Source organism: Dipteris shenzhenensis, chromosome 29 (assembly GCF_047967505.1).
Source record: "Dipteris shenzhenensis isolate YYH24624 ecotype China chromosome 29, Dip_SZ_1.0, whole genome shotgun sequence".
Taxonomy (NCBI): domain Eukaryota; kingdom Viridiplantae; phylum Streptophyta; class Polypodiopsida; order Gleicheniales; family Dipteridaceae; genus Dipteris; species Dipteris shenzhenensis.
In genome coordinates, this window is record NC_141624.1 from 38,521,885 (window position 1) to 38,549,122 (window position 27,238).

Genomic DNA, 27,238 nt, shown 5'->3' on the forward strand with positions numbered 1-27,238 from the left:
ATAGTGCCCTCTAGAAAAGACCACTCCATCCTATCGTAATCGACCCCGAAATCCAGAAGAAGGATCGTGATATGTTGAGACTCCTCCTGGGCCCAAATCAACTGTCCCTCCCAAGAGGTGAAGATGTTATCCAAGATACTGCGTTCTTGAACAAGCTTGTCTACTTGTCAAGGACGATATCAGCCCGTGGGTCACTGGGTTGCAACCACAAGCTCAAGATCTTGGCATCGATCTCATAGTTGTATCCAAAGAGAGAGAGGGAGGGGGGGGGGGGCGGAGGTAGAAAAGAAAGAAAGAAACAAAGTCTATTAACGTCCATGGGAAACCGAAGGTCTATGGGGCAATAGAAAAACCATCCAGTACATCAGCTTTAGGGAGGGCACATGGCAGCTCCCAAGGAGTGCAGAAAGCAACTCCAATTATTTAGAATACCTAGATTAAACGCTAGAAGAAATTTAATCGGCCATACCTTATTTTAAGACTGAGAGTCTTTTGGCTGAGATTTGAACTTCCTTATGAGGGCTATTCCTCTACAGTACACAGGCCCCACTTTCCATGCTTCCTGGCAGCCTTAACTTTGGCTAATTATGTTGCTTTATCCTTCAGCTGAGCTATTGTGAGTTCTTGTACGATTGTCGTAGAACTTTCAACTGTAAATCTCGTGAATTGAATGTAATGACAGCATGTCCTTTGTGTTTACCAATACGAACTGCTCTAGCTTCACCGGCTTGTTGTCCTCATCTGCTGTCCAGTCAATGTTAGGCATGGCTGCTTTGACATGTTCTAAGGTATCATCGAATGAGTTCTCCTCATTGTACCATCCGTCTGGAAGTCCCCCAATTCTGATTTTTAATGCATTATCCCGTCTGGCTTCATGTTCTTTGATCTCTTTTTGAATATCAACTTTGTTTGCCTTTGCTTCAAACTCCACAATGACCTCTTGCTTGGCTGTCTAGACTTCAGTATGAACTAAATCTTTGACTTTGGAGACCAACTCGGGGGTAGGGGAGGAAGCTTTGCAAGACTTTGCTACCTCATCTATTACATCCTGCTTACCAGGTCCTTGAAGCACCTGTTATTGCATTCGCCAGTTGCATCTTCAACTCTCTCACCTGATCTTGTAGGAACAAAATATGTTCACGATACCCAATGATGGGTTGGTAAAAAAGACCTCATCCATGGACCTATGCATACAGAGAGAGTGCTCGAGCTACTGGTCGGTGCTGCTGGAGTTGAGGGGGTTTTTGAGGAAGAGGAAGAAAGGCTGGGCCACTCTTTGTTGGCCATACTCTTGCTACCCCCTGCTGTACTAATCCCCTAGTTGAGGTGGGGGTTCAGCCCAGCTAGGGGTGCTCTCTTCAAATAAGAACCGGCTGGAGCTTGGCGGTGCTGCTGTCTATGCCCCCCTCAACTAAAGAGCTGAGCGGGAAAGGTAAGCTGAGCAGAGAGCTAACGGGATAGGTGAGCAATGAGCGGAGAGGCGAGTGGGAGAGTTGAGTGGAGAGGTGAGCAGAGCGCTGAGAGGAGAGGTGAGCGGGGAGGTGAGCGGAGCGAGTCGAGAGGTGAGTGGGAGAGGTGAGCAAGAGGGGGAAGGAGAAGGGGAGAAGGAAGGAAGGGGAATTATTGTTACAAATAGACCAACATGGTCTGACAGTAAAGCTTACTGTTCCCTTTGTACTATTTACGTTTTCTTCTATTAGGAAGAGATTTAGTCTTCTTCTTCCTTTCCTCAGGTGAGGATGCCTGATTTATGCTGGGTTTTCTCAATGGTTAATACAAAGAACAATTGTAGATGTCTATTACTGCTAATCTGAAGAATGAAGATTTAAATATGATTATGAAGATTGGAGCAATAGACACTTGCAGGAGAGAAATATTTGGGTTAAAACATTCAGTGTGTAGCTGCTGTTGGTTTGGAACAGCATTTGACATCATAGTCAGGCAGTACGCTCTTAAGACATCTGCATGGTTTTTGGTTTTTTCTTTGTGTGCCAAATTTAATGAACTCTATCAAGATGGGAGCAATAGACGAGGAATATCTGGGCTAAAAATATTTGGAGTGTAAATCATACCTTAGCCTTTGAATTTACTAGAAGGCACTGGTTGCTCCCACAGATTGTTGGTTTGGAACAGCATTTGAGTCAGGCAGTGCACTCTTAGGACATCTTCATGTTTTCTGGCATTTGTTTATATGCCAAATTTAATGAGCTCTACTTCTTGCCTATGCTAAGCTAAGAACTATGCTGCTCCCTGTGCTTTTAAGCTGAGATTTCCCTTTGACACTAAAGAATTGGTTGTACAGATAGATACTGATGATGATGATCATGAGTATGGAGATGATGATGGAGATGAGATAGAATCTGATAACCATGAAGCTGGAGACTTGTCAAAAGTTCAAGAGATGCGCCTTGTTCCCGCTGATGCAAATGTGTGTATCCTTGACATTGTTTTGGAAAATCATGTTTTTTTGTGTCTTGGCAATTCAAACTTGAAATGCATTCACACATTTGTGTTTCTTAATATGCTCTTCAAATACTGAGAATCAGCAGACATTCAGGCTCATAAAGTCATCATCAAATGCATTCATGGTTTTTTGTTCCTCTGTGTGCTCTTCGAATGCCACTGTGTTGAGAGTCTCCAGACATTCAGGCTCATAAAGTCATCACTGACAAGAATCAGTTGTTTGCTTTGTTTATATGTAGTATTATATTTTCCTTGTGACATTTGGATTTGCTTCAATATCTATGGCTGAAGCAATAGTGATCAAAAGAAATTTTGGCGAGGGAAAGAATGAGGCTGAAGAAAGAGGAGGCCTTTTGTCAATAGTGAATGTTATTGTCCTTGATTTCCTTGTTGGTGACTATGGTTTTAACCATCTATAGGTTCTACTCTGTTTGGAAATATTTCCTTGACCTAAGTATGTGCTTATCAGTAGACGATATCTTCAAAACTCTATGCGATTGTGCCGTTTTGAATCCAGATCCAGAAGGAGGTATGTTGTCATAGTTTTGCAGATTCCATTACATTGATAATGCAATGCATAGTGCTCCATATATACCCTTGTTTAATCACAAGCATGAAAACTGGTTTTTACATTGTTTATCCTCAGAACCGGAAGGTGAGGCAGATTGGTTTTTCAATGAAGATGAGGTACAGGCTGGTGCAATAGGACAGTCCAATGGTGTGAAGGATCAAGATCTTGCAAATTTATCGGAGGTATCCATATTAATGTACTCTCTTTTTTAAAGAAAAACTTCCTTTCATTGTCTGGGTTTGAGAGGAAACTTGGGAAAACGCTTCATTTTTCCATTCGCTTTACAGCTGCACATTGATGATGAACGGTTTGATGACGCGGATGAATTTGAGGAGTAAGATGGAGATGCCTAGCCTCATCAAAACGTACTGCAGGGCCATGGGCTTCAGAAGCTAGTCTGGCAGCACATTAATGCTACATTTCATCTTTAATTGTGGTTTATGTTCCACACCTCATGCTCAATAGTGGTGATCCTAGTGTAGAACCAAATTGACAATTTTTCTTCAAGATGAGCATCCTGCTTTTTGAAAGTGCGACAGCTTGATTCAAAAGTTTTGCAGAGCCAGGACGACCCATTGTCATGCACCATTTATGCTGATGTTTCGATGTAGCTGGTGTGTATATATTGTAAAAATGCATAACCCAATAGTTGCAAAGATTGAAATGCAGTGGCGATTAGTGGTATCGTATGTAACCTGGCAGTCCGATCTAGGGTTTTCTTTTCAGCAGCTTTTGTGGTCATCCAAGTTTTGATATGGTGGGTTGGCATATAAAAGGCTGGATGTTTTTAGGATTTTGGGCAGCATAGAAGTTCCTTTTCTTGACTAGCATCCTTTTGGTATGAATTATTATGGAGTTAGGCAGATATTCTTTCTGTACATAGGTACTTTCCAACGATTAGAGTGTGCCAATATAGACCTTATTGGTCCATGAGCCACTAGAGAGAAAGTGTACTATTTTTCAAGAAGTATTAGTTCGCTAGTTGGCTCACATGTCTTTAAGCACAGCTTAAGCTGGTCACTCATATACAACGCTCATGATTTGTTGCCTTATGCCTTTGCCCCTAACCCATGATTCCATTTCAAGGACTTGGCCACATGAGCCAACTCCTTGGCTTCCCAGTTGTCTTCTTGTTTCACTTTCTAATTCTTGAGTTGCTGGCACATAGCTTTTAAGGCCTCAAAGGTGGCCTTTGGGGGTTATTATATCTACACATTGTGCACTAATCTTTGTGAGTATTGTCTGTTGGGTCATTTATTGTGTAAAATTACATATGTACACATATGTGTGGACTACGTAACCCTAACCATGCCCTTGTACTGTACCATTCTCTCTATATAATTCAAGTAGCGCACAATAAGTCATATATGTGTGCACTCTTGTTTGACTCACCCCAACATGGTATTAGAGCCTTGTGAAGTCCTTGTAATGTTGAATTATAAGCTCTCCTTGAAAATGGTTTTCTAGAGCGACTTAAACTTATTCGGCTTAGATAGTTTGTGATTCTAAGTTAGGAAGGTCAAGTCATGAGCCTTTGAAGTTTGTGGAGCTTGTGAGAGATGAGAGATGAGAGATGAAAGAGAGAGAGAAAGAGAGTTTATTAAAAGTCTTTGAAAGACCAAAGGATCTGTGAGATTAAAAGAAATCTGATACAATGATCTGAGGTGTGGCGGGCATCAACACCCATGTTGAGTACAAAAAGAATAGGAAGTCCATAATCTGATTCATAAAGGCATCAATACATACTCTATGAGGTGAAGCGTCAAGGGTGCATCGCCATGTGTGTGAAAATTTGATATTCATTGTTTTTTGAAAAAGCTGTGTTTGCCAAAAATAGCCAAACTTTGACAACAAATATCTTTTGATTGTTGTGTAGCAAAATCTAAGCAAATGCCAAGACATGTTTAACTATCATATTTTTTGCACTATTTAATGAGCTTACTCTATACTTACTAAGCTCACATATCTCCCCTTTCATACCTCTTGCCTTGTAATAGCATCCAACATTGTGTCATAGGATGGTAGGGGAAATGGTTTAGTGATTGTGGTATCATTTAACTTCTTATAATCAATACTAGCTTGCCATTCTTAATTGGAATTATCACACTCAGTGACAACCTTGTGACTTACTCCACTGAGTATTATAATACCAATCTTTAATAGCTTATCAATTTCTTCATTTACATATTTAACAAAATTGGGATTCATTCCAACGGGTATGCCATCTTTCTTCATATTGATTCAATGAACATGATCCATTGCTTTCATATTTGTGTATATCCCCATGCAAAGATATCTTTATATCTAAGTAACCTAGAGCACTAATTTTGACTATTTGTGGCATTTTTGCACCTCAACTTCTATTCTACAAGGTCATTCTCTTTGAATCTTGAAGTTTTTCGCATTTACAGCTCGGAAGCTCCTTTGGTTTTATGGATCATATTCTTGTTCCACTTATTTTAATGGGAACTCTCTTTCAAGTTTGGTTTTGGCTTCGAATATATCACATGTATTTCAAATTCTAGATGGTGCTTGGATCGATCGGACCTTACTATGGACATCACACACATTGGAACTACATGTGATTCTGTTTTGACATACTATTGAGCAATCTGATTGACATCCATCTTAAAGAGTGGCACAAGGAAGGGACTAGCATCCAAGAATTCCTATTGCTCATCATCATCATCATCATCATCCAACTCTGCTAACGTATTGACACATTGGGCATTTTGTGGACAAAATTTTGTCTTTAAGATCACTTTTGGAGTATGTCCAGCTCAAGCTTCTTTTTCCTACTCTAAACTATAATCTTTGATGTTGCTTGATCCTTCTTAACTCTATCAGTATTAGAATAAGGTCGTAATAGCATGGGGTATGGTATATCCCCTTCTTCCATTATAAGGAGGACAAAATGCATTGGGAATGCCATGCCTTGTACCTTAATTTGCTGATTTTGGATTATCTTGATTGGTTGCACTTTGCTTTGATCACTCATCTTTACTTGAAACGTTGCTGGATCTAGGCATGTCTTTTGTATAAGAACTAAGATCTAGATTCGATGTCTAGTAACGCACCGAGCAACTCCTACCATTGCAATGCACTTTGAAAGTTAGAACAACAAAATTGATGGATTTTTTGACTGCTCCCTTTGTGCTCTAGGGCTCACCGTTGGTTTGGTTGTTCTTTGGGACTGAGTCTCTTCACAAATCGCATTGTAAGTTACCAGATTGTGCATCATATTATCGGTCTTTCCAATGAAGGTGTTTATCCTTTGAAGCCACCTTTTTGAAACATTTTCTCGGGATTGGTCGCTTTGAACGAGTCATTGCAAGAATGCTAGCTTTTGTGTGACCTTTCGGCACGTCCTCAACTACAATACATCCTACGCAATCACAGTGCTCGTGAGGATCATATTGAGTGTTAGCTCTTCCTTCTAGATGTACTAGGTAATTCCTATATAATCACAGCATTGGCTTGTGAGGGTTTTTCTACTCCTGCAATGGCGATTGCCCTTGTGTTTGAAGATTATTTCCATAATGAACAATTGGTATAACCCTCTCCAAGTGATGCTTCACCCATAGCAGACAATCAAGTCTAACATGGTGTCCATTCATGAGGCAATATTTACAGTCCTTGTCCCTACCAAAATTCTTTCCCCATGCATTTCTTCCCTAGTTCAACTTCGTTTGCTGGTTCCAGCTCCTTTGTGGGTTCCAATTCCCCTATTGTTAAGGCACTTGTGGTGCTAGATTTAGTCCCACAACAATTTGATTTACTCTTGGTGGTGTCGGAGTGTGTGGCATTTGTTGAACTTGATTCATTTGAGCATTGGGGTGGTACTTGTTAGAGTGTAGCATTTGTTGAATTTTTTGAGCATTGGGGTTGTACCAAGAGACCTCCATTAGATGATTCTTCTGATAGATATGACACTTCATTTTTGGGTTTTGTGCCCAAATTTCAAGAATTCAAAGCCATGGTAGAAAACCAAAGAAGCAGAAAGATCAAAATCATGAGATCAGACAGAGGAGGTGAATACATGTCTTCAGCATTCATGAACTTTTGCGGAAGTCACGGCATTTGAAGACAATTCACATGTGCCGATACTCCTCAGCAGAATGCGAGAGTTGAAAGGAAGAATGGTACACTTTAGTAGACACTGCTAGAGCAATGCTCAATGAGAAGCATTTTTCGAATCAGTATTGGGCAGAAGCAATAGCCACTACAAACTATTTGTTTAATCGGCTTCCTACTGAACCGATTCAGGGTATGACACCTTATGAAGCATTCACTAGACATAAGCCACACATTGGGCATCTCCACATATTTGATTGCATAGCATATGCCCACATACATGATGATCATCGCAGGAAATTGGATGCGAAGTCACGTAAATGCATCATGGTTGGCTACAGTGAAGAAAGCAAAGCATACAAGTTGTATGATCCCCTTAAGCCGCAAGGTCATTATCTCTAAAGATGTAATCTTCGATGAGGAATCAGAATGGAAAACCTCAAATACACAGATAGATGCACTGATTACACAGTCATCTATAGAAAAGCTTGATGAAGAAGAGTAAGAATTGCCAAAAACACCCCAAGCAGAGCCACAACAGCTCAGACGGTCTACTAGCGAAAGTAGACCTCCAGCCAGATTGACATATGCTAAAAAAGGCAAAGCAATTCAGGTTGAAACCACCAACTATGCTTTTATAACTACCATCATGGCTACAAAAGAGCAAGTGTACTTCGAAGATGAAGTAGACAAGCCAGAATGACAAACTGCTATGAATGAAGAAATGGATGCTTTGTATAAGAATAATACTTGGGAATTATGCGATCTTCCACTAGGAAAGAAGGCCGTAGCAAAACAATGGGTATATAAAGCGAAGTACAATCCAGATGGCAGTATTCAAAGATACAAAGCCAGACTAGTTGCAAAAGGATTTGCACAGCAATATGGTCAAGACTATGATAAGACTTATGCTCCAGTACCAAAGATCGATTCCATACAGTCTTGATATCACTAGCGACACTCGGCAGATGGAATGTGTATTAGGTCAATGTCAAGAATGCATTTCTCAATGGATATCTAGACGAGTAAGTCTACATGCAAGAACCAGTAGGTTATGTTGAACCAGGAAAGGAGAATAAAGTTTGCTATCTTAAGAAAAGTCTCTACGGCTTAAAGCAAGCACCTAGAAGTTGGTACAACAGAATCGACAAGTATTTTGCTGATCTGGGATACATGAAATCCAATGCAAATCATACTCTCTACTAGAAAGTTCAAGGGGAAGACATTACTATTGCACTTTTGTATGTAGATGATTTGATTGTGACTGTTATGCATTATTGTCTTGGAATTGAGTTCTGGAGAGATTCAAATAGCACCTTCATGAGTCAGCTCAAATATGTTGACAGTCTCTCGAAGAAGTTTCATAGGGCAGATTGCAAGATTCCAGCCACTACCATGGAAAAACAAACTTGAAACTTAAAAAAAGATTCAGAAAAGCCTATAGTCAATGACAGGTACTACAGGCAGCTCATCGGATCTCTTATATATCTGACTATCACACGGCCATATATTTGTTATGCAGTAAGTTTACTAGCATAGTTTATGGCAAATCCAAAACAGTCTCACTGGAATGCAGCCAAAAGAGCCTTGAGATACATCAGAGGTACAAGATAGTTTGGAATAGAATACATAGGAAGTCATCCAAGGTTGCATGGATATTGTGACAATGACTATGCAAGGGATCATGAGACTAGGAGATCGACACAGGGATATGCAATTTTCCTTGGTCAAGGTGCTATATCATGGTTGTCAAACAAACATCCAACTGTTTCTTTGTCTTCGACTAAAGTAGAATATAGAGCACTCACTATCGGTGCATGTGAGGCTATAGGGCTCAAAAGGCTATTGTCAGAAATAGATTACTTTGATGAGTCAAACCCAACAACAATATACTATGATAATCAATCGGCTCAAGCATTGGCCAAGAATCCAGTCTATTACTCCAAGACAAAGCACATTGATGTTAGAGAGCACTTCATCAGAGAAAGAGTGTTACTTGGTGACATCACATTGCAGCATTGTGATAGCAAAGAGAATGTTGCAAACATCTTTACTAAACCACTCGGTAAAGAGCTTTTCGTGAAACACCGACAAGCTCTTGGTTTGACATAGAGGATGGAAATTCCCATTAAAGGGGTGTGATGGAATGTAATGTTCACTCCTTCTTTGATTCCCCAGAATCATCATGTTGAGGGAAGGCCTACTTCATGATGTTGATCTTGAGGGAAGGTGTTGAGAGACCACGCTCAACATCATGTGATTACATGTGAATTGCACTAACACTTATAGAGGGCTATAAAGGAAAGGGTTAGATGCCCTAACCCTAACCCTAAATGGGTTTGCATTTATTCTACATTTTCAATTAAATGTAGTGTACAATTTGTCATTTGTGGTGTGCTCTCTAACCGTGCCCTCTCTCCTCATCTCCACTCTTCTCTTCTCCCCTCTTCATATTTCGCCATTGCATGTGGTATGCTCTTTGATTCACTCACGTGCACCTACTTCACATGGTACACTCACTTTACTATTGCACTATGTAGTCAATTAAAGATGTACAATCAAAGGGGTCCTGACTCACCCATATGATTCAGTAAATTATGATGTTGCTTATTGAACATCAATTTTGTTTTGAGGAAGTACAATACTTTTTGGAAGCTCCAAATGTGATAAACTCGACAAACTAATCATTTTTTGTTTACTTTGTAAGGTTATGACCCTGTTTATGAAGACATATTTTTAGTCTACAGTTAGAGAGGTAATATAGAAGGGGAAAGATCCAAGATCTTGCACATTTCCATCTTGGTCCAAAATTGGCAAGAAAAAGAACCTAGTAGAGACTTTTGGGAGGATAGAATTGGGCACGATCCAGATCCAAGATAGATTAAGGTTTGTAGAGGCAATATTGGTCAGACTTTGAGTTAGCTTACAGAGGGATCCATCCAAACCTCTGGATCCAAAATGTTAGAGATCCAATGATGCTTTTAAAGTCCAGGTTTTTCATGGAACAAAGTGTGAAAATTTAGATATTTAGCACTTAGGTGTTCTAAATGATAAATTTTCATGAAACTTATAAGTTTGGGCTATGTGATCTAGTGTTTGAGGTAGCCAAGGTTTAAGAGGTAATCAACAATCCAAATTTGGCTCCCATACAATGGCATTTGAGAAGACAAAATTATTAAGAACGATGTTATGATTGCAATCATCTAGACTGTGGATCATTAGAGACCATCATGCTACTAGACACATACATCTAACCCCATGTGTACCTCATTAGACTCAAAGTACCAAAAAATTATATGCAGCTATATGGTAAGGTGGCATCATTTGGATTCAACAATGCACACTCTCGAAAGTATTTTTGAAATATAAAATCAACGATGCTTATAGAATAATTATTTTGTTGCAGCTGAGCAGGGAAGCAAATTCATCCACAAAGGACAAATTACGAGATGAAGGAAATGTAGTCACACCTAAATCTGCAATTGAAAATAATTGTTGACAAATAGGCTATTCTAAAGCAAGGGGATATGGGAATTGTGAAAGCATTCAAATTTTATCGTTGTGGAAGTTTCCATATCAGGAAAAACATCCAAAAGAACACACTTGGTTATAATCAAAATAGGTATATTGAAGTGGTAGCATTGCCCATAGAGGTGTGGACTTTACATCCTATCCCAACCAACCTCATCATGCTAACCATCCACATATCATCCTCATCATCCCTTTTTGTCATTATGTTTAAAGTAGGGTGGCTTTCAAGGCCCTCCTTTTTTCCATCTACTTCAAAATAGGGTGAATTGCCATTTTACTATGGTTTTGTGGATGATAGGGTAGTTTTGGTAGGCTGCACTTTTCTTTTAAAATTTTGGAAAAAATATAGCATGCTTTTGTGCTTCAAATAGTTCAACCATGTGGGGAATGACCATATTTTAAAAAATATTAGATCAAATATCAAATTTAGCTTTAGACAATACAAAGATAGTTAAATTTTTTCAATCCAAATAAATATCAAAATGCTAAATTAAGTGAAAGAAATTGGGTTGTGTATTCAACTTGATAAAGCAATAAACATAGTATTTGACCTAGCAAAGAAAAGAAGAAGTAGTGGGTGCACTAGTAATTTTGAGAACTTTCACTATGTATATCTTATCTTCTCTTGAAAGAGTTTATCCTAATAGTTAGATAGTTGCTTCAAATTTGAAGAGAAATTTAATTTGTAGAGAAGACAGTGTTGCCTTATCGCAAGAAAAACCAACAGTTATATTTAAAGTTAGAGCATCAATAGGTCCATGATTAATTTCTTTCAAAGTAGACTTTGTAAGAATTTATTCTATTTACTTTGAGATTTTATTTTGAGAACTTCAAGTCACTATGCAGAGCTTATCTTCTCTTGAAAGCGTTTAACCCAATACTTAGATAGTTGCTTCAAATTCGAAGAGAAATTTTATTTGTAGAGAAGACAATGTTGCCTTCTCACAAGAAAAACCAACAGTTATATTTAAAGTTAGAGCATCAATAGGTCCTTCATGATTAATTTCTTCTCATTTCAAAGTAGACTTTGTAAGCATTTAATATTTTTACTTTGAGATTTTACTAAATGGCATTGATCTTTAGAATATGGCATTACAACTTAAGGCCTACAAGATGCTCTAATATATACATTCATCCATACAAGCCTACAAGGCATTAATTACTCTATTGGTTCTAATATGGAAGTAATGGAACTAAGTAGAAATTATGTCAAAGACTATGGGTCCTTACTCGGTAAGCTTCCTCATGCGATGAGCTTGTTCTTTTTATTTAATATGTCAAGACTCCAATGCAATCATTAGTTTTGGAAACTTCTATGATTCAAAAGGTGGCATCACAAGGCATTTAGCATCTCTTCTTAACACAATGAAATGATCTCCCCTAACTTTATATTTAAAATGTCAAGCCTTCAATGAAATTCAAGTTTTGGAAACTTTGATGATTCAAAAGGTGGCATCACAAGGCATTTAGCATATTTGCTTAACATAATGAAATGATCACCCCCAACTTTAAGATCTGAAGAGTTTACAAAAATGTCCATTACAGTTCTTTTTTTGCTCCATTATTATTCCTACTACAAGGCTCGCATTCAAGTGATACATCCCATGGCAATTCATTTTACTCTAAATCTTTCCTTAACATATTGTTTTCCACTCACACATGTTTATAATAAATATTGATACAAGGCACATGAGAAGACAAATACACGAGAGGATAAGTCAAACTTAAGTGACAAGAATGCAATAGGAAAAAACATTTTGATAAGGTAATAACATTAAACACAAACAAGACTAATGTCACAGAATCAAGTGAATCATGGAAAAATACAATAAGAACATGCTACATAAACACTAATTAGAGAAAGATATTAAAAAAAAAAATCGCTACAAGAGAAGATTTCATATGAATGAAAGGTGAGAAAAGAAGCCTACATGTAAGACTTTAGGGAGAGTATTTTGAAAGGTTACAAAGAAAGATGAGATGGCATTGGAATGAACACAAGTTCCAAGTAAAAGAGAGAGAAATAAAAAAAAGGAAAATTTTAGTTTAAAAAGAGTTTAATGACCACAAGCAAAGATGATTGTGAATGAACAAAAGAAAATAGAAGACATGTTGTACTTTGGTATTATACCTCTTCACGACCTCCAAGTATTTGTTTTTTTTGTTCCTTCATTGTCCTTTATAATCTTTGGTCATTAATAGTCATCTCCTAGCATTATACAGTGAAATTTTTTGTCTTAACAGCTCATAATTTCAATCTACCCATTCACCAAAAAAATTGTAAATGAAATAGCTATATTATGTCAAAGGGGGAGAGAGAGAGAGAGAGAGAGAGAGAGAGAGAGAGAGAGAGAGAGAGAGAAGAAAAGAAAGATATATTAATGTCTGCAAGTGGCCTCGCGGGCCTATGTGACAAAGCGCAAATCCAAAAGGTACCTCATACAAGCCACTAAGGGCTGAAGCAAAGGGTTCACTAAGAGCCTTGTTGCTGATAATTGAAAATTGAAAGCTAAAGTGCTAAACTAGTGAACAAAGTACTAGAGTAGCAACGAAACAAAAGAGTGTCAGGTGCTCAATGCTAGCACTCCTAGTACATGCTCAAGTTCCACATATCTAGGTAACCTGGTGGCACTCTGAAAGGATGTGAGAAGCTCTTGTATCTGTGTTTGTCAAGCGGTCTCACTATGTGGGGGAGGGCATGGTCTCGATCTCTAGATCCAGTGGGCTACGTCAAGGGTGATGCCTCGTCTTTGAGAAGGCCTAAGATAGATCGAACGTCAATCGTGTGTGCTCTGGTCTCTCTCCATGTCGCACATGGAGTATGTGTCCCTCGTCTGGCAACATCATGTTGGACACTCCTATTGCTGATCCATGATGCTCTCATCTCATCAAGATCCTCTTCCTCAACCACACCGACAGTTGACTCAGATGCATAGAAGTCTACAACAAAAGTCTGTGATCTATCGACGGTGACTTGTGGCATCAGTCCATGCTGCCCTCTGGCATGTTGCATTAGTGTGTCTCTCCATCGATGCATCTCAAGCAGGTAAAGCCCAACACAGACCTGATCATGAAAATGTATTAGCTATGTGAGTGTGCCAAAGCCATGTCCCTCCTAAAAGAGGTAGTGATATCCTCGTGATATCATCCCTGGATCTCATAGTAGATTGGGCAGACACATAGAAAATGCTCCTTCGTCTTAATCTCCTCCATCTAGCATAGTATGCAAGTCCTCTCATACCCCACTGTCCGTCCTCAGCTCCCTCGTATGGGCAGATTCCCATGTGTATCATGTCATTGTGGGTAGCCTTCTCTCTGGTCAGTGATGGGTCTCGGTGTAGAAGATCACATCTCTGTTATGATATGTCTCCAAGAACCCCTTGGGTCAGACCATAGGGTGCCATTACAATTCCACATTGCCATCCTCAATTTGTTTTGCATACTTGCCCCATCGTTCAGACGCCATCATGTGCTGCCCCCTTCTCCATCTCGTGCTTCTTTTTCTACCATCTCTCGATTGATCACCCTACCATCTCTGTAAACTGTCCATTTCCCCTCTTGTCTTGTAGCCATCACCCGTACCATTCCTTCCCTTCTATGCTCCTGGTGTAGGTGTGTGAGACCTTCATCTAGAAAGATCTTGGTCCCCTTCAGTGTTGCCCGTGTACTCATAAGGGTGGATCTATCTTTGGCTATTCGTAACTTTACAATTAAAGGCCTCGTTGGTGCATCTACTTTACCCACTCTCCAGGTAGGCTGATTCACAAGTGAGGTTTACTCCCATCTTATCAAAAAGGCTTTTGGCATCTGAGATGGGGCTATCACCTACTGTTAGGCCTTTGACCAACACATTCAAAATCTTGTTGCCCATGGTTTTTCTTACTCAAGTGTTTTAGAAATGAGCTCCCTTTTCTTTGGTGTTGTGTCTTTCTTTAGTACATCTTTCCATGCAAGCATACTTGCTTTCCCATTCATGATTTGTTGTATGAACTCAGCATGTTTCCCTTGTACCGTTGTTTGCAAAGCTACCATTTCCTTTTTGAGCTGTTCATTCTCTCTGATTTTAGCACATCAATGATCTTGCACCCTTTCTCTAACATCCCCTTTGCATGTTTGAGCTATTGCATTTGTTCTTTAATGGTGTTCAACTCCTCGTTTAAAGGTAGCTGAGACTCCCCTTCCTCCCAATGTGCATTTGCCTTTAGTTTTTCATTCTCATCTTGAAGGGCAACAACATGGGCTCCCAATACTAGTTGATGTTGCATTGAAAAAGACGTTTGAAATTTCAGAAAACATGATGGAAATTGACGAAGGAGATGGAGAGGAAGACGAAAGATTACACACTAGATTCCCCCACCCACCATTGAGTGCTCACAAAGGGCAAGGTTTGGGAAATGACTATGATGAAGATTTGGTGTTAGCAGACAGAACTGATGGCCTGAATCGACAGGATCATCGATCCCAGTCAAATTGGTCTTCTGATGTGACTTTAAAGACACATTTCGAGAACTCCCCAGAGAAAGAACACTCGCTCCCAACCTCCATCAATCGAGCAAAAAAAGGGGCATAGGGACCCTTAGACAAGACATACTTTCTCCCACCTTGAGTAAAAAGCCAACACCATAGGAAAAGAATGGATACACATTGCCAAATCTTAGAGTTGGGAGGGGAGGCACCACAATATCTTACGCGACTGCTGCTCAGAAAGCTAGAGGAGGGTTCTTCTCCCTCCCAGGGATAAAGGAGCTTACTACTCGCTTTGCTAGCTCAGGAAGGACAGAGGAGGCCAAAAAAGGACTTGTTGCCTCTACTTCAGCCCCCAACCCACAAGAAACCAGAGCCCCCCAGAGTAGTTCAAAGCTCTTCGATCGTAGCAAAGGAGGTGAAAGAGGAACCTTTTTAACTTCTCCAAGAGCCAAAATCCATTGAAGCGAGAGTGACGGATCCCAAGGGGGAGAAGAAGAAGGAAACAAGGAACCCCTTCACCGTGAGGAGGAAAAGAATGACTCACAGACCCTAGAAGACAACACCAAACCAGCTGAAGAAGAAGAGGCTACTTGTGGTGAGGGCCAAGAATCTACAAGAGGTAAGCAGATTGCTGCCTTCATCAATGAAGACTTGCTTTCTGATTCCATTGAATGGCTTAGTACCCATGCATTAATTGGTTTCCTCCCAGGGCCTAGACCTCCTCGCCTTCATTGAGAATTGGGTGAGAGCAAATTGGGTTAGACAAGGCATTAGTGTTACCAATCTTAGATTTCTAAGGAAAGGGTTCTTTGTCTTCCTATTTGAGTCTCCAAGCATGGCCTCCAAGGCTCTCAATTGCACCCTCTAGACTGTCAGACACCAACCTCTCTACTTAGAGAAGTGGAAGCACAACTTTGCAACTGTTTGGGTGAGGTAGTTGGAGTTGAGAAGGAAAACTTCATCAATCCTAGAGCTAAACTGCAAGTGTGTATTAAGATGGATATTGCTGAGGACGTTCCCAACACCTTGGTTATGGTCAACAGGAATGAAAGTGTCTACAGGGAACAACCCCTTCTCTACAAAAATCTTCCAAATTCTTGTTTCCTGTGTGGACTCTCTAGTCATGCAGTAGTTAAGAACTACCCACAGAGAAGGACCAAAGCTAAGCCCAAGGATCCTGCACCCACCAACAGTAAACAAGCTGAAAAAAGGATCCCCAAGTCAGTTTCTATTGAAAAAACCCTTCTCCAAAAGATAAACTCTGTCAAACCCTTGCTCCCCCAGGATAAAGACAAAGGGATGATTGATGACACCATAGTTCTGAACAATGCTTTTGACACCCTGGCAGACAGTGAAATTGAGGAATGGATAAGAAAAAATCAAAACTTAGGCATTGACTCTTAGATTGAAGCAGGTTGGTCAAAAGATTTTGAGGAGGATATAAACAAAGAGGATGAGATGGCCTCTTCAAAAATCAGTGAGGAAGACCTAGGAGGTGATCAAGATAGGGGGTTGAAAAGGATATTGCTAACCAAAGTAAGGCTTTTACTTAGGTACAAAGCAAGAGAAAACTCTCTCAAGGAAAAAATGCCTCCCCTCAGATAAACAGCCCTAGAAAGGAAACTAAGAAGAATGTTAAGTAAGCCAATAGCCATACTCTCACTCAATGTCAGAGGTCTCACTGACCCTGGCAAAGGAGGAGAGAGAGCTTATTGGATGAGAACTAATGCTCTTTCTCCTACTTTCCTTACTTTGCAAGAAGTTAAAGTCTCTGGACCTTTTTTGGAGAAAAGACTGACTGTTATTGACAAGAGAAGGAAATGGTACTTCACTAATCATGAGGAGGGCAAGGGTGGGGTAGCAATTGGTATACTATCTAACTATGCTCAGGGTATTTTGGATGTGGAAGTGGATACACAAAATAGATGGATTATGGTTAAATGCATGATACATGGGCAGACATTCACAGTGGTGTCACTTTATGCTTCTAACACTTCACAGGAAAGAATGGTTAGTTGGGAATCACTCCTGCTAGCAGGAAATAAATGTTTTATGGATGGTGACTTTAACATGCTAGAAAGCTCCAAGGACAGATGGATGGGTAAAGGAACAGTCATCAGAGGAGGCATAGAACTGACTTTCTAGGAGGACTTGAAAGAAGAGCTAAGTCTAGTGGACATGGGGATGAAGGACATCTTCACATGGTCAAACAGTCAAGTGGGGGACAACAGAAGAGAGGCCAGACTGGACAGGATATATGTCTCACAAGATCTAGTTAGCCAAACCAGCTCTTGCCAGGTCTTTTCCTCTTTCTTTCTTTTAGACCACAAGCCAATCCTGCTCAAGTGTGACTTTGGCTTGGGCCAAAAAACCACATCATGCTTTAAGGCTGATCCCAGAATTTTGACTTTAGGAGTGTTCAAGAAGGTGTTAAACTTATTTGGCTCAAGGCTTTTACTGAGTCTCCTTCTGCCAGTGAATCCTGGTATACTGTAGTTGACCAGACTCAAAAGTTCTTCAAAAAAGCTAGAAAGGATAGAGCTAAAATTAGGGCAAAGAGGATGGACAGTATTCAGAGCATGATTACTACCCTGGAGACCCTAGCTAGACAAGGAGACCCTCAGGCACACACACATTTTTCTCAAAAAAAAATCACGCACGCGCACACACACACACACACACACACACACACACACACACACACACACACACACACACACACACTTGTCTCTGATTCTAACCACCACCCATTTGCTTGCTTCCCCAATTGTTTCACTGCATTTTATGTTTCAATGTGTAGTCTAGGTTTAGATTAGCACATCCATAGAGGGGAAGTTTGAATTTATCCACCCATGCTAAGTAATCAATTTCCATAGTTTTCACCTGTGTTAGTCCATTTAGTCCTATCATCAATATACACATTCACACATTTGACACTTGCTTAGTCTCTTGGCATTTAGCAGTTCACCATGAGTGTGACACTTGGTAGAGTGATCTTCCTATTGGATTTAGGATTGTTATTCATCTTGCTTGCATATATGCCACCCATGTACAATCATACTTATTGATATTTTTGGCATTGGTCCATCAGTGTTGTGAAACTTCTTTGTTACTCTCCACACACAATTGTCATCTTTATTTTGTAGGCTTGATCTTTGGCATACACATGTTCTCATATGACTTGGTTTTAATCGTTTAGCATAAGTCTCGAGCATAAGACCCTCTGGCTTCTCTCATATAGTGCTGTCATGGGTAGACACTCTCACTAGTACACAGGTAAGCCTCTAGTGACAGAGCACCATACCACCTCCAACATGGATTTATTCACGTCACACAATTGATGATATACCAGTCATGACTCTGGATGAGATACGTGAGTGGAAAGAGAACCTATTTCTACTTTTTATTGGCCAAAGGGTATGCAGTAGTTTATTATGCTGACTCAATTATTGGTCTTGCAAGATTAGATGTAGATTAATCACATATTAGCTTGGATCAGCCCACAGTTTTTGATCATGCACATTTCTTGATAAGCCCTTAGCATGAGGTGCATAAGCCATTCAGTCTAGGCTCCCATGGAGGTCTAGAGACCCTCCTAAGCATCTCCTCTACAAAGGCCTAGGGACCACATCGATCGGATGGAGAAGAACCATCTGCCTGAGTTTCACGCATTGATGGATGCTCTCTGCAGTTCCGTCTCGTTTTGGTTGATAAGCTTTGTAGAGGTGTCTAAGGCTCTATGCCTCGAGCCTTTTGGAGCAAGTCGCCCTGCCATTATGATCACGGGGCCGGCCCCATGATATTAGCCTTGCAACAGGTTAAGCACCCGGTATTGACGGAGATCTCGAAGACCGACGAGAATCCATAGACTTCAGTGATGGAAAAGTCGACGAGCTTCCTCCCGGTTGTTTGACCGTACCATTGCCTACGAGAGTTCTCCCTCGAGTTCCCCTTGGTCCTCCGCAGCGTTGCAACATGTAGGAGCCTCTTCTCATCGTGTGCATGGTGGAGGAGAAGCCGTCGAGGCGTGGCGACCCATAGCTTACCTTATAAGCTTATGGGTAGAATAGTATCTCAAGCAAGGCCACAGCCTCGGTGGTTAGCTGACTGTGAGGTACTCTAAGTTACAACGCAAAGGTTGGGGGTTCGATACCTGAGATGCGAGATGACAAGGGGATCGACCCCCTTTTGCTTCTCCAAGGAGGTACAAGATATAGCTCACCGGCTCGTCTTGGTTACACTAACCAAGACTAGAGCTTGTGGCTAGCCCGACGGTTGGCTCTGTGCGTATGAACCAGGAGGTTCCGAGTTATCCTTAGCACAACTGGCGCAGATCTTTTTGAAGGAGCCCGCATTTGTTGAAGACGCCTTAAGTAATTGTGGCTCCACATTAGGGTCAAGAGCAATGGCCTTGACCCTAGTGGTGAGGTAGCGTTAAGAGCGCCCATGCGTAGGTCCCGCGACCCCGATTTGAGTCCCGTCCCAACCTTGCAAGAAAACAAAATAGACATGTCAGCACCTTCCCCTTTTGGCAATTAACACAGTTCGCCATTTTTAGAAGCAGGGCTATCTTCTTTTGGTAATTTACCAGTTTGGCCTCGGTTAGCCAATTTAGTTCCAACTAGCCAGGTTAGGGGGTTTTGCAATTTGATTTCATAAGCGTGTTTCCTCGCATGTCTTGAGGCTCCTTAGGAGGCAAGAAGACAATTTCTTCTAGTGTAAAATGATTTGACAAGCTTTATAAGAAGAAAGGTCTCTTCTTCGAAAGAAGTCCACGGAAGAGGCTTACATCCGTTCCTCGGAGCATTTGAAGGTCGAGGAACCTTTGTGAAGGTGAAGGACTTCAATCAGGTGAATTTTCCTCTCAACAAGGTAGTGGCTAAACCTATAAGTCAAGCATAGCTTTGGATTCCGGTAGGGGACCAACCCGAGGAGCAAAGGAAAAAGCAAAAATTTTGAGAGAACTTTACCCTCGTAACAACCGCGCCCCCCCCCCCCCCAACCCCTTCTCCTCTCTGTCTCTCTCTCTCCCCCCTTTATCTCCTGGAGGCTTCCTCTACACCATTTCTAGTGGATTCCTTTTTGTTTACTTTTTTTTATCTTGGACAAGCCTTATGAATGAATAAATATCATTCACTTTGTTTTGGTTAGCACTTGGTATGCTCTTCCACTCTATAGCCTAGTGGTAGGGCTCACATGTGGGTAAGACAACATTGTAGACATAGCTTAAATAAATAAATTAACCCAAATAAATTCATTAATCCATGGACAAACATATAAAGTTAATTAGCCTCCATGGTCCAAAACAAATAGGAATAAAATAAAGTCGGGAAACTTTAGCCAGTAATGGAAAATAAAAATAGCTTACCATGTTCTCATAGTACCCTATGAAAAGATCCAGGAATCTCTTGGATATCTTTTTTACATACAACGCTGGATAAAGTGGACAATGCTGTACTGTCTATTAGATAACTCCCCTCCATCCATGAATTTGGACTCCGGCATAGACTGATTACTGCCTGCATTAAACGTTTTCAAGGAATACCCAACCTACCCAGAAAGACAACAAAACACAAACTGTAATGCAAACGTCCATTAATCTGAATCTCCTGCATGATTTTATAAGGCGGAATTTCGTCATTGATAAGTAGACAAGATAGTGAACGCTGTGCTGTCTGTATTAGATGCTTTCAACCCAGGAAGACAACAGAACAGTACAGCACCACAAACTGTACTTGAATCTGGAGCACTGATTTTGCAAGGCCGACTTGGAACACCATTAAGTGGACAAGATAACGAACGCTGGACTGTGTACTAGATTAGGAAAATCCAACCTACCTAGGAAGACAATATAGCTGTACAGAATCACAAACTGTAAGATAAACGTCCAATCTAGACAGGACGACAACAAAGCTGTACAGAAGCACAAACTATAACGTCAGCGTCTAAGAATAGACTGATTTTGCAAGGCCGATGATCTTGAACTGCAGCACAAACGCTGTACTTTCTAAGCTGTAGAGAATCACAAACTGTAACGTAAACATCCATCCATTTGGAGCTGCAGCATACAATGATTTTGCGAGTCTAAATTTCAAACTCCCAGCATAAACGCTGTACTGTCTGTACAAGACGACTTCAAGGAAAATCCAACGTACCCAAGAAGACAACATAGCTGTACAGAACTATAAACGCTGTACTATTTGTACAAGATGATTTCAAGGGAAATCCAACTTACCCTGGAAGACAACAAAGCTGTACAGAATCGCAAACTATAACGTAAACGTCCATGAATACACTGATTTCGCAAGGAATTTGGCATCCAGCTTTGACTATTTTCGCAAGCGCAGATATCTATCTGTCTTGGATGGAGGCAAAGAGAGGAGTCTTCATACCCACCACACCTGCGCTCTTCTCCGACATATCCACCTCCTCTCCAGGCTTCCTCGCAGCCCACAGCAGCGACTGCACCAGACGCCCCACTATCAGGTTTGCGTGCAGCAAGGCCAATCCTGCACCTGGGCAGATCCTCCTGCCTGCTCCGAAGGGAATGACCATCGTTTCCTTCCACCCAGTTAGATCCAGCTCCGTGTTCAGAAACCTTTCTGGCTTGAAACTTAAGGGATCTTCCCACACCTCCGGATCCCGCAGGATTGGAGTAAGGTGGAACGTCACTAGCGCGTCCATGGGTATGTCATACCCCGCCACCTTGCAAGGCTGTGTGGCTGTGTGGTTGAAGGTGAAGTGCGCAGAAGGATGCCTTCTCAACGTCTCTTTGATCACAGCACGCAAATACGGGAGATTTGCTATGTCTTCTTCCGTGAGAGGCCTGCTCCCTACAACCTCGGAGATCTCCTGATAGACTTTGTCTTGGATGTCTTGTTGCACAATGATATTGGCGATCGCCCATTCCACACATACAGCGGTCGTATCCGTGCCTGCGTTCATGAACTCGGTGCACAGTGCTGCAATCTCATTGTTCTTCAGCTTCCCCCCGTCTTCGAGCTCCATGCTGAGTAGTGTATCGATGTAGCTGCCGGTCCTGGGATTCCCGTTTCGTCTGAGCTCCCTATGCTCCTCTATTAACGGGTCCCAAAATTTTTCCTGTCTGTCACGGTAGATCTGCCGCATCTTGATCTTTTTCCTGTCAAAGAGTCTGAAGATCGGGATGAAATCTCCTTGCAGCCATCCCTGGAGTGTCAAGGTAGCCTTCGCAGTCTCATCCAATTCCCCCAAGAGCTTTTCATCGAGGTGCCTTCCCCCACACATAAAGACTAGTATCCTGAAAATGGTTAGCCTACAGCTGGAGGAAACAGGCACGACTCCCTCGTTCTGGGCTGCCTGCTCTTTCATCCAGGTAATCAGAGAGCCGATTATGGATTTCCTGACTGGTGCAATCTGTTTCAACCGGGAAGGACCCAGAACCTGACTCACAAGAGCTCGTCGCAAGTTTCTCCAGTAGGTTCCATACGGAGAAGTGTTCATGATGCAGTGATTGCCGGTGACGATGCCCCGCGACCGGGGACGCGGGCGGGAGGCCAAGACGGATCCCCGCTCGAAGAGAGCTTCGCGAGCAGCAGCAGCGCCGGTGATCATGATGGAAGGCACAGAGCCAAGCCACATGGTGAAGATGGGACTGTAGAGGGCCTCAGACTGACGGAGGAGGACGGCAGCGCGACGGAGGGAGAGGATATGGCCGAACAAGGGGAGGGCTGGAGGGCCAGGAGGGAGGTGAGAGGGGTGGCGACGCCATTTCCAGCCGAAGACGAAGTGCAGGATGAAAGGAGTGAGAACGACGAGGACGAAGAGCGAGCTTAAGAGGAGGTCGATCGCCATAGCTCTCCAAGCTCTCAAACTTTGCTAGTCTACAAGCACGTATTGGTCTTGTTCTTTGGGGAAGAGAGTCTTGGAAGGACACGTTGTTGCTACTTCAATTGGAACGTAGAAACGTAGGGGAATTGTAAGAGAGGCCAAGAACCAATCATTCCCCACCCACCCTCCAGAACGTCCTCTTTGGGAGAACTTCGAAGCTACATGTGAACACACACACACAAATTACATGTGAGAAGGTCCTCTTGAGAAAAGTCCTCCCACCCGCGGATTCAGCCCAACCTCGTGCTTGTGAGAATGGGAAAAAAAAAGGATGAATGGTCGCTGGGTGTGGTCGTTCACACCACTCGATCAAGTTGCATTGCAATGTCATGTAAGAGTGATCGATTGGCCAAATCTTATAGGGGTATGCTGTGGGTTCAACCCCACTCAAAGCATTCTACAAGTAGTTTTTTCCCACTCGACCATGGGATGGGCAGTCTCAATATGTTGCCCACTATTTTTTTATGCCAATGGGCAGGATCACTTTTTTTATTGGACCACCTCAGACAAGTGCCCTTCACTTGAATGTTTAAGAGTAGATGTGAAACTAGGGAGTGACTTTTCTAGGAGATTGAGGAGGACAAAGAGGAGTTGCTTCGCCATATAGGACCTCACCGCTCCTTTAGCTTCCAAGCTCTCAACTATTATGCTCTGCTACATGCACTTATTATCATTCAATCACTTGTTTTGTTTTTTTGGGAAGAGACAACTTTAAGCAAGAGCAGCCTCACACATTGTGACTACTTGAAAGTGACTACTTGAAACGGAGGGACTTGTACACTTTAAATCGGAGGAGAAGCCAAGAATAATTCCACCCTTGAGAAGGTCTTGTAAACATTAGGATTTCAGTGAAGTTACATGTGAAAATAGGGACGAAGTGAAGGTCCTTTTACTTTGGGAATCTAGGTGACCTTAGATGGGAAAAGAGGGAGGCACTAAAGGTCCTTTTAACATCTGGAATTTGGGTGAAGTTAGTTGTGAAAATAGGGAGGGAGTGAATTTCAAGGAGATTGAGAACGATGAGGAGGAGGTGGTGCAACACCAAAGAAGACCTCAACTCTCCTTTGCTTCAAGCTCTCAACTATTATGCTCTACAACATGCACTTACATTCACTTACCTATTTTGTTCTTTTCGGAAGAGAACTTTGAATTCAGTCTGGAGAAAACCCGATTTGGGTAAGGTTGAAGCTACATGTGACAATAGCGAGGAAGTGAAGATCAAAGGTCCTTTTTACATCTCGGATTGGGCATAGTTGGATGTGAAGAGAGAGAGAGAGAGAGAGAGAGAGAGAGAGAGAGAGAGAGAGAGAGAGAGAGAGAAGGTCCTTTTTACATCAGTGATTTGGGTGAAGCTAGATGTGGAAATAGGGGATTGAGGAGGAGTTCGTGCAATGCACCTTAGAGGACCTCAACTCTCCTTTACTTCAAGCTCTCAACTATGCTATGCTACTCATTCACTCTCTTGTTTTTTTTTTGGAGAAGAGGAGACATGTTTGAAGAGGAGAAGCCTCACATGTTGTTACTAGTAGGAACACGGGATATTGGGAGAGGGGCTCAAGCCTTATTATATCTGAGGATGTCTTGATGTCACTATTGCATACAGGATTTTCTCTCCAATGTCCATGTGTCACCTATGCATCAAGGGGCCTTAATGCCCCTCCTTAACCCATATTTGTTCCAATGTACCACAAATCACCCACACAAGGGACGCTCAAGTGCCATTGACCACCACGTGGGGCATGGCCAGAGAAAGATGTCAACCACCCACACAGGGCATGGTTGACCAATCAAATGCCGCCGCCCACAGTTCACAAGACCTGACTGACATAGGCCATCAATTTTTACGCCAGCTGCTGTTTCTACATATTCTTTAGTTCTGGCCATAGAGAAGTAGCCGCCATTTATTGTAGTTCAAGCACAACATGGGTCGGCACTCCCACGTGTGTGCAGTTTTTGTTGTTAGGGGGCGGAAGGTTAGGCGGGAGCGTGGCAAGGAGGTGAGGAAGGGAATAGAGGCTAGGGTAGTAGTGAAGGCACTGATTGGGAGATTAGACCGAAGGAGGGAGAGCTCTTTGGTAATTGTCCACTCTAAATCTTAGGAGAGACCAAGACTAATCAACCAGGAATAATCATTCTCCAAGAATTCCGCCTTCCTCACTCACTGAGTGTGAAAATTGGGAGGGAGTCAATTTTGGGGGGATTGAACCAATTGAGGATTTGGGTGAGGTTAAATGTCAAAATTAGGAGGGAGTGAACTTTTGGGAGATTGAGCCAATCTATTGTTGCTAACTATTTTGCAACAACAACAACGAGCCCAAAACTATGGGAATTGATATATCAAACTACCACACCAAAGACATCGATATGTTTCCACACTTGAATACATGCGCAACATTTAGCCATTTTGTTTATCGTATCACAAGAATGTGCTCTTATCCATCACAAGTTCTCCATGCAATTGCAATTCACATATCAAAGAAGTCGTACCAATACTATAGCCTTTCTATGCTTAAGATGGAATGACTAGTAAAATGTGAACCAATGTCATCTAGGCCTTGAAAGGAACATACTACATGATGACAAAGAGAACATATCAAAACATTTTGTGCAAGCTTAAAGTAGAGGATAGCTTCTAACTGAAAATTACACACCTAATGTTGTTTCTTTGCATTAAGGTTAAAATCAATTTGTGGACCTTGCATGTCATCATGTTTAGAAGGGAACTTTGTGCTTGCTGGAGGTCTTGAAAAATGGCAATTTGATTGCTACTAGCTTAATGTTGATTTTCCTTAGTGTAATTTGTTTACATCTAGCTTTCAAAACTGCCACTCCATCCCCCTCAACATGCACTTAACATAAAGGAGAAGGGCCTAGTTACCCTTTCTTGTTAATCAATTAGGCTTGTTCCAAGGTCCTTTCCCTCATATGGTCCAACAAGTCATTGGTTGAGACACTATCCTCATTAGAAAGAGCCACAAAGCTTGAATATTTCATCATAAGATTCCACTCCTCCCTAGTTCAAAGGGATTGTTCTCTAAAAACCCATTCCCCAATCTCATGTGAGGAGAATTCTTTAAGGGCTTCAAACATTATGATAGTCTGGTTCCTACAACCTATGCTCTAAATCATCTTGCACAACAAACTACATCCCATGAAATTAAAAGGAGAAAGAATTGAGAGAAAGGTTTCTAGATTAGTCTGTTAATGATTCATGTCCTCGAACTCCACATCAAGCTCTATGTATATGTTGTCATTTATTCAATGCCTATATTATCAATATATATATATATATATATATATATATATATATATAGATATCGCGTCACTTAGATCAATGACTATATAACCAATTGAGTTATTCCTATACTTTACTACACTCATCCTATATGTCCTACCATGTGGAATCTCTCATAAAGTTCTCCAATACCTTAGCAAGACATTTTTAAGCTTCAGAAGGCATTTATTTTGGAGCCACATGAGACTCAAGGGATCAATCAAAGAATGGGAAGTGTCATTGTCCCCCTCAAGGTCATCCCTTACATAGGCATTAGTTACCAAGACCTCAAGCTTCTCATCACTTTCTACATGAAACAATTCATTTAGTCCTTTTACCACTTCTGCAACAGTATTTTCAAACAAGGAGGAGTAAGGGAACTTGAAGAAGTGAAGATATTGCCTAAGCTTGGCATGGAAGATACTGTCACTTTCCCCCATTACATATACATTGGAGTTTATGGGAGGACGAGAGCCATATCTTTGTGAAATTCTTTCTAGTGACCTTTCCAAAATGAATGTCTCCAAAATGCTCCACTTTATCATTAGACCTATATATTTTTGGATCACAAGTCTTCAAATGATGCACTCATGGGATAGCAGTACACTTTGAGTGCTAACACCCTTTAGCTCTTGTATCTCTAGATCTAGCTTCACCAAGGTAAGCCATCCCAAAAAATATGTACAAGTCCAAACATCACCAACCAACTATCCAAGCCACCACCCTCCTAGATCATGAACATGCTAGTGTCCTCAAGAAATATAGTTACTATCCTCAAGTTCATCTAGTTGTCCCCCTCAAAATTTAAGTTTTAAATATTTTAAATAAAAATTGTATAATTTTTATTTTGGACTCTCAAAAACAAAAATTTATTAAGAAAAGGCAAAAAAAGGAGGAAATACAAATGAGAAAAGCCTTTTGAGAAGGAAGGCTATCAACACATTATGATCTAATGTATAATTTAAAAAGTGCGAGAATTTCAACTTTTT

The 27,238-nt window shown here is 41.3% G+C and overlaps 2 protein-coding genes across 2 annotated transcripts in view; one reads left to right on the forward strand and one right to left on the reverse strand.

The window, feature by feature from the left end:
• The window catches only part of LOC147882800 (nucleotide-sensitive chloride conductance regulator (ICln) family protein), a 49,592-nt gene extending 45,788 nt beyond the window's left edge, over positions 1–3,804 (forward strand). The window contains exons 3-6 of the mRNA XM_087400898.1: positions 2,303–2,432; positions 2,933–2,992; positions 3,110–3,216; positions 3,322–3,804. Of these exons, the coding sequence (XP_087257024.1) occupies positions 2,303–2,432; positions 2,933–2,992; positions 3,110–3,216; positions 3,322–3,372 (348 nt within the window). The 3' untranslated portion in view covers positions 3,373–3,804. The remainder of the gene's footprint in view (positions 1–2,302; positions 2,433–2,932; positions 2,993–3,109; positions 3,217–3,321) is intronic.
• Positions 3,805–21,130: 17,326 nt separating this feature from the next.
• Positions 21,131–23,112, reverse strand: LOC147882801 (cytochrome P450 77A1-like). The gene has a single exon (XM_087401123.1). The coding sequence runs from the start codon at positions 22,937–22,939 to the stop codon at positions 21,458–21,460; it is 1,482 nt and encodes a 493-aa protein (XP_087257249.1). The 5' UTR covers positions 22,940–23,112; the 3' UTR covers positions 21,131–21,457.
• Between the last annotated feature and the right edge of the window lie 4,126 nt (positions 23,113–27,238).

Excerpts from the sequence above, each read along its gene's own strand:
- LOC147882801 (XM_087401123.1), bottom strand. The coding sequence starts at position 22,939 with ATGGCGATCGACCTCCTCTTAAGCTCGCTCTTCGTCCTCGTCGTTCTC.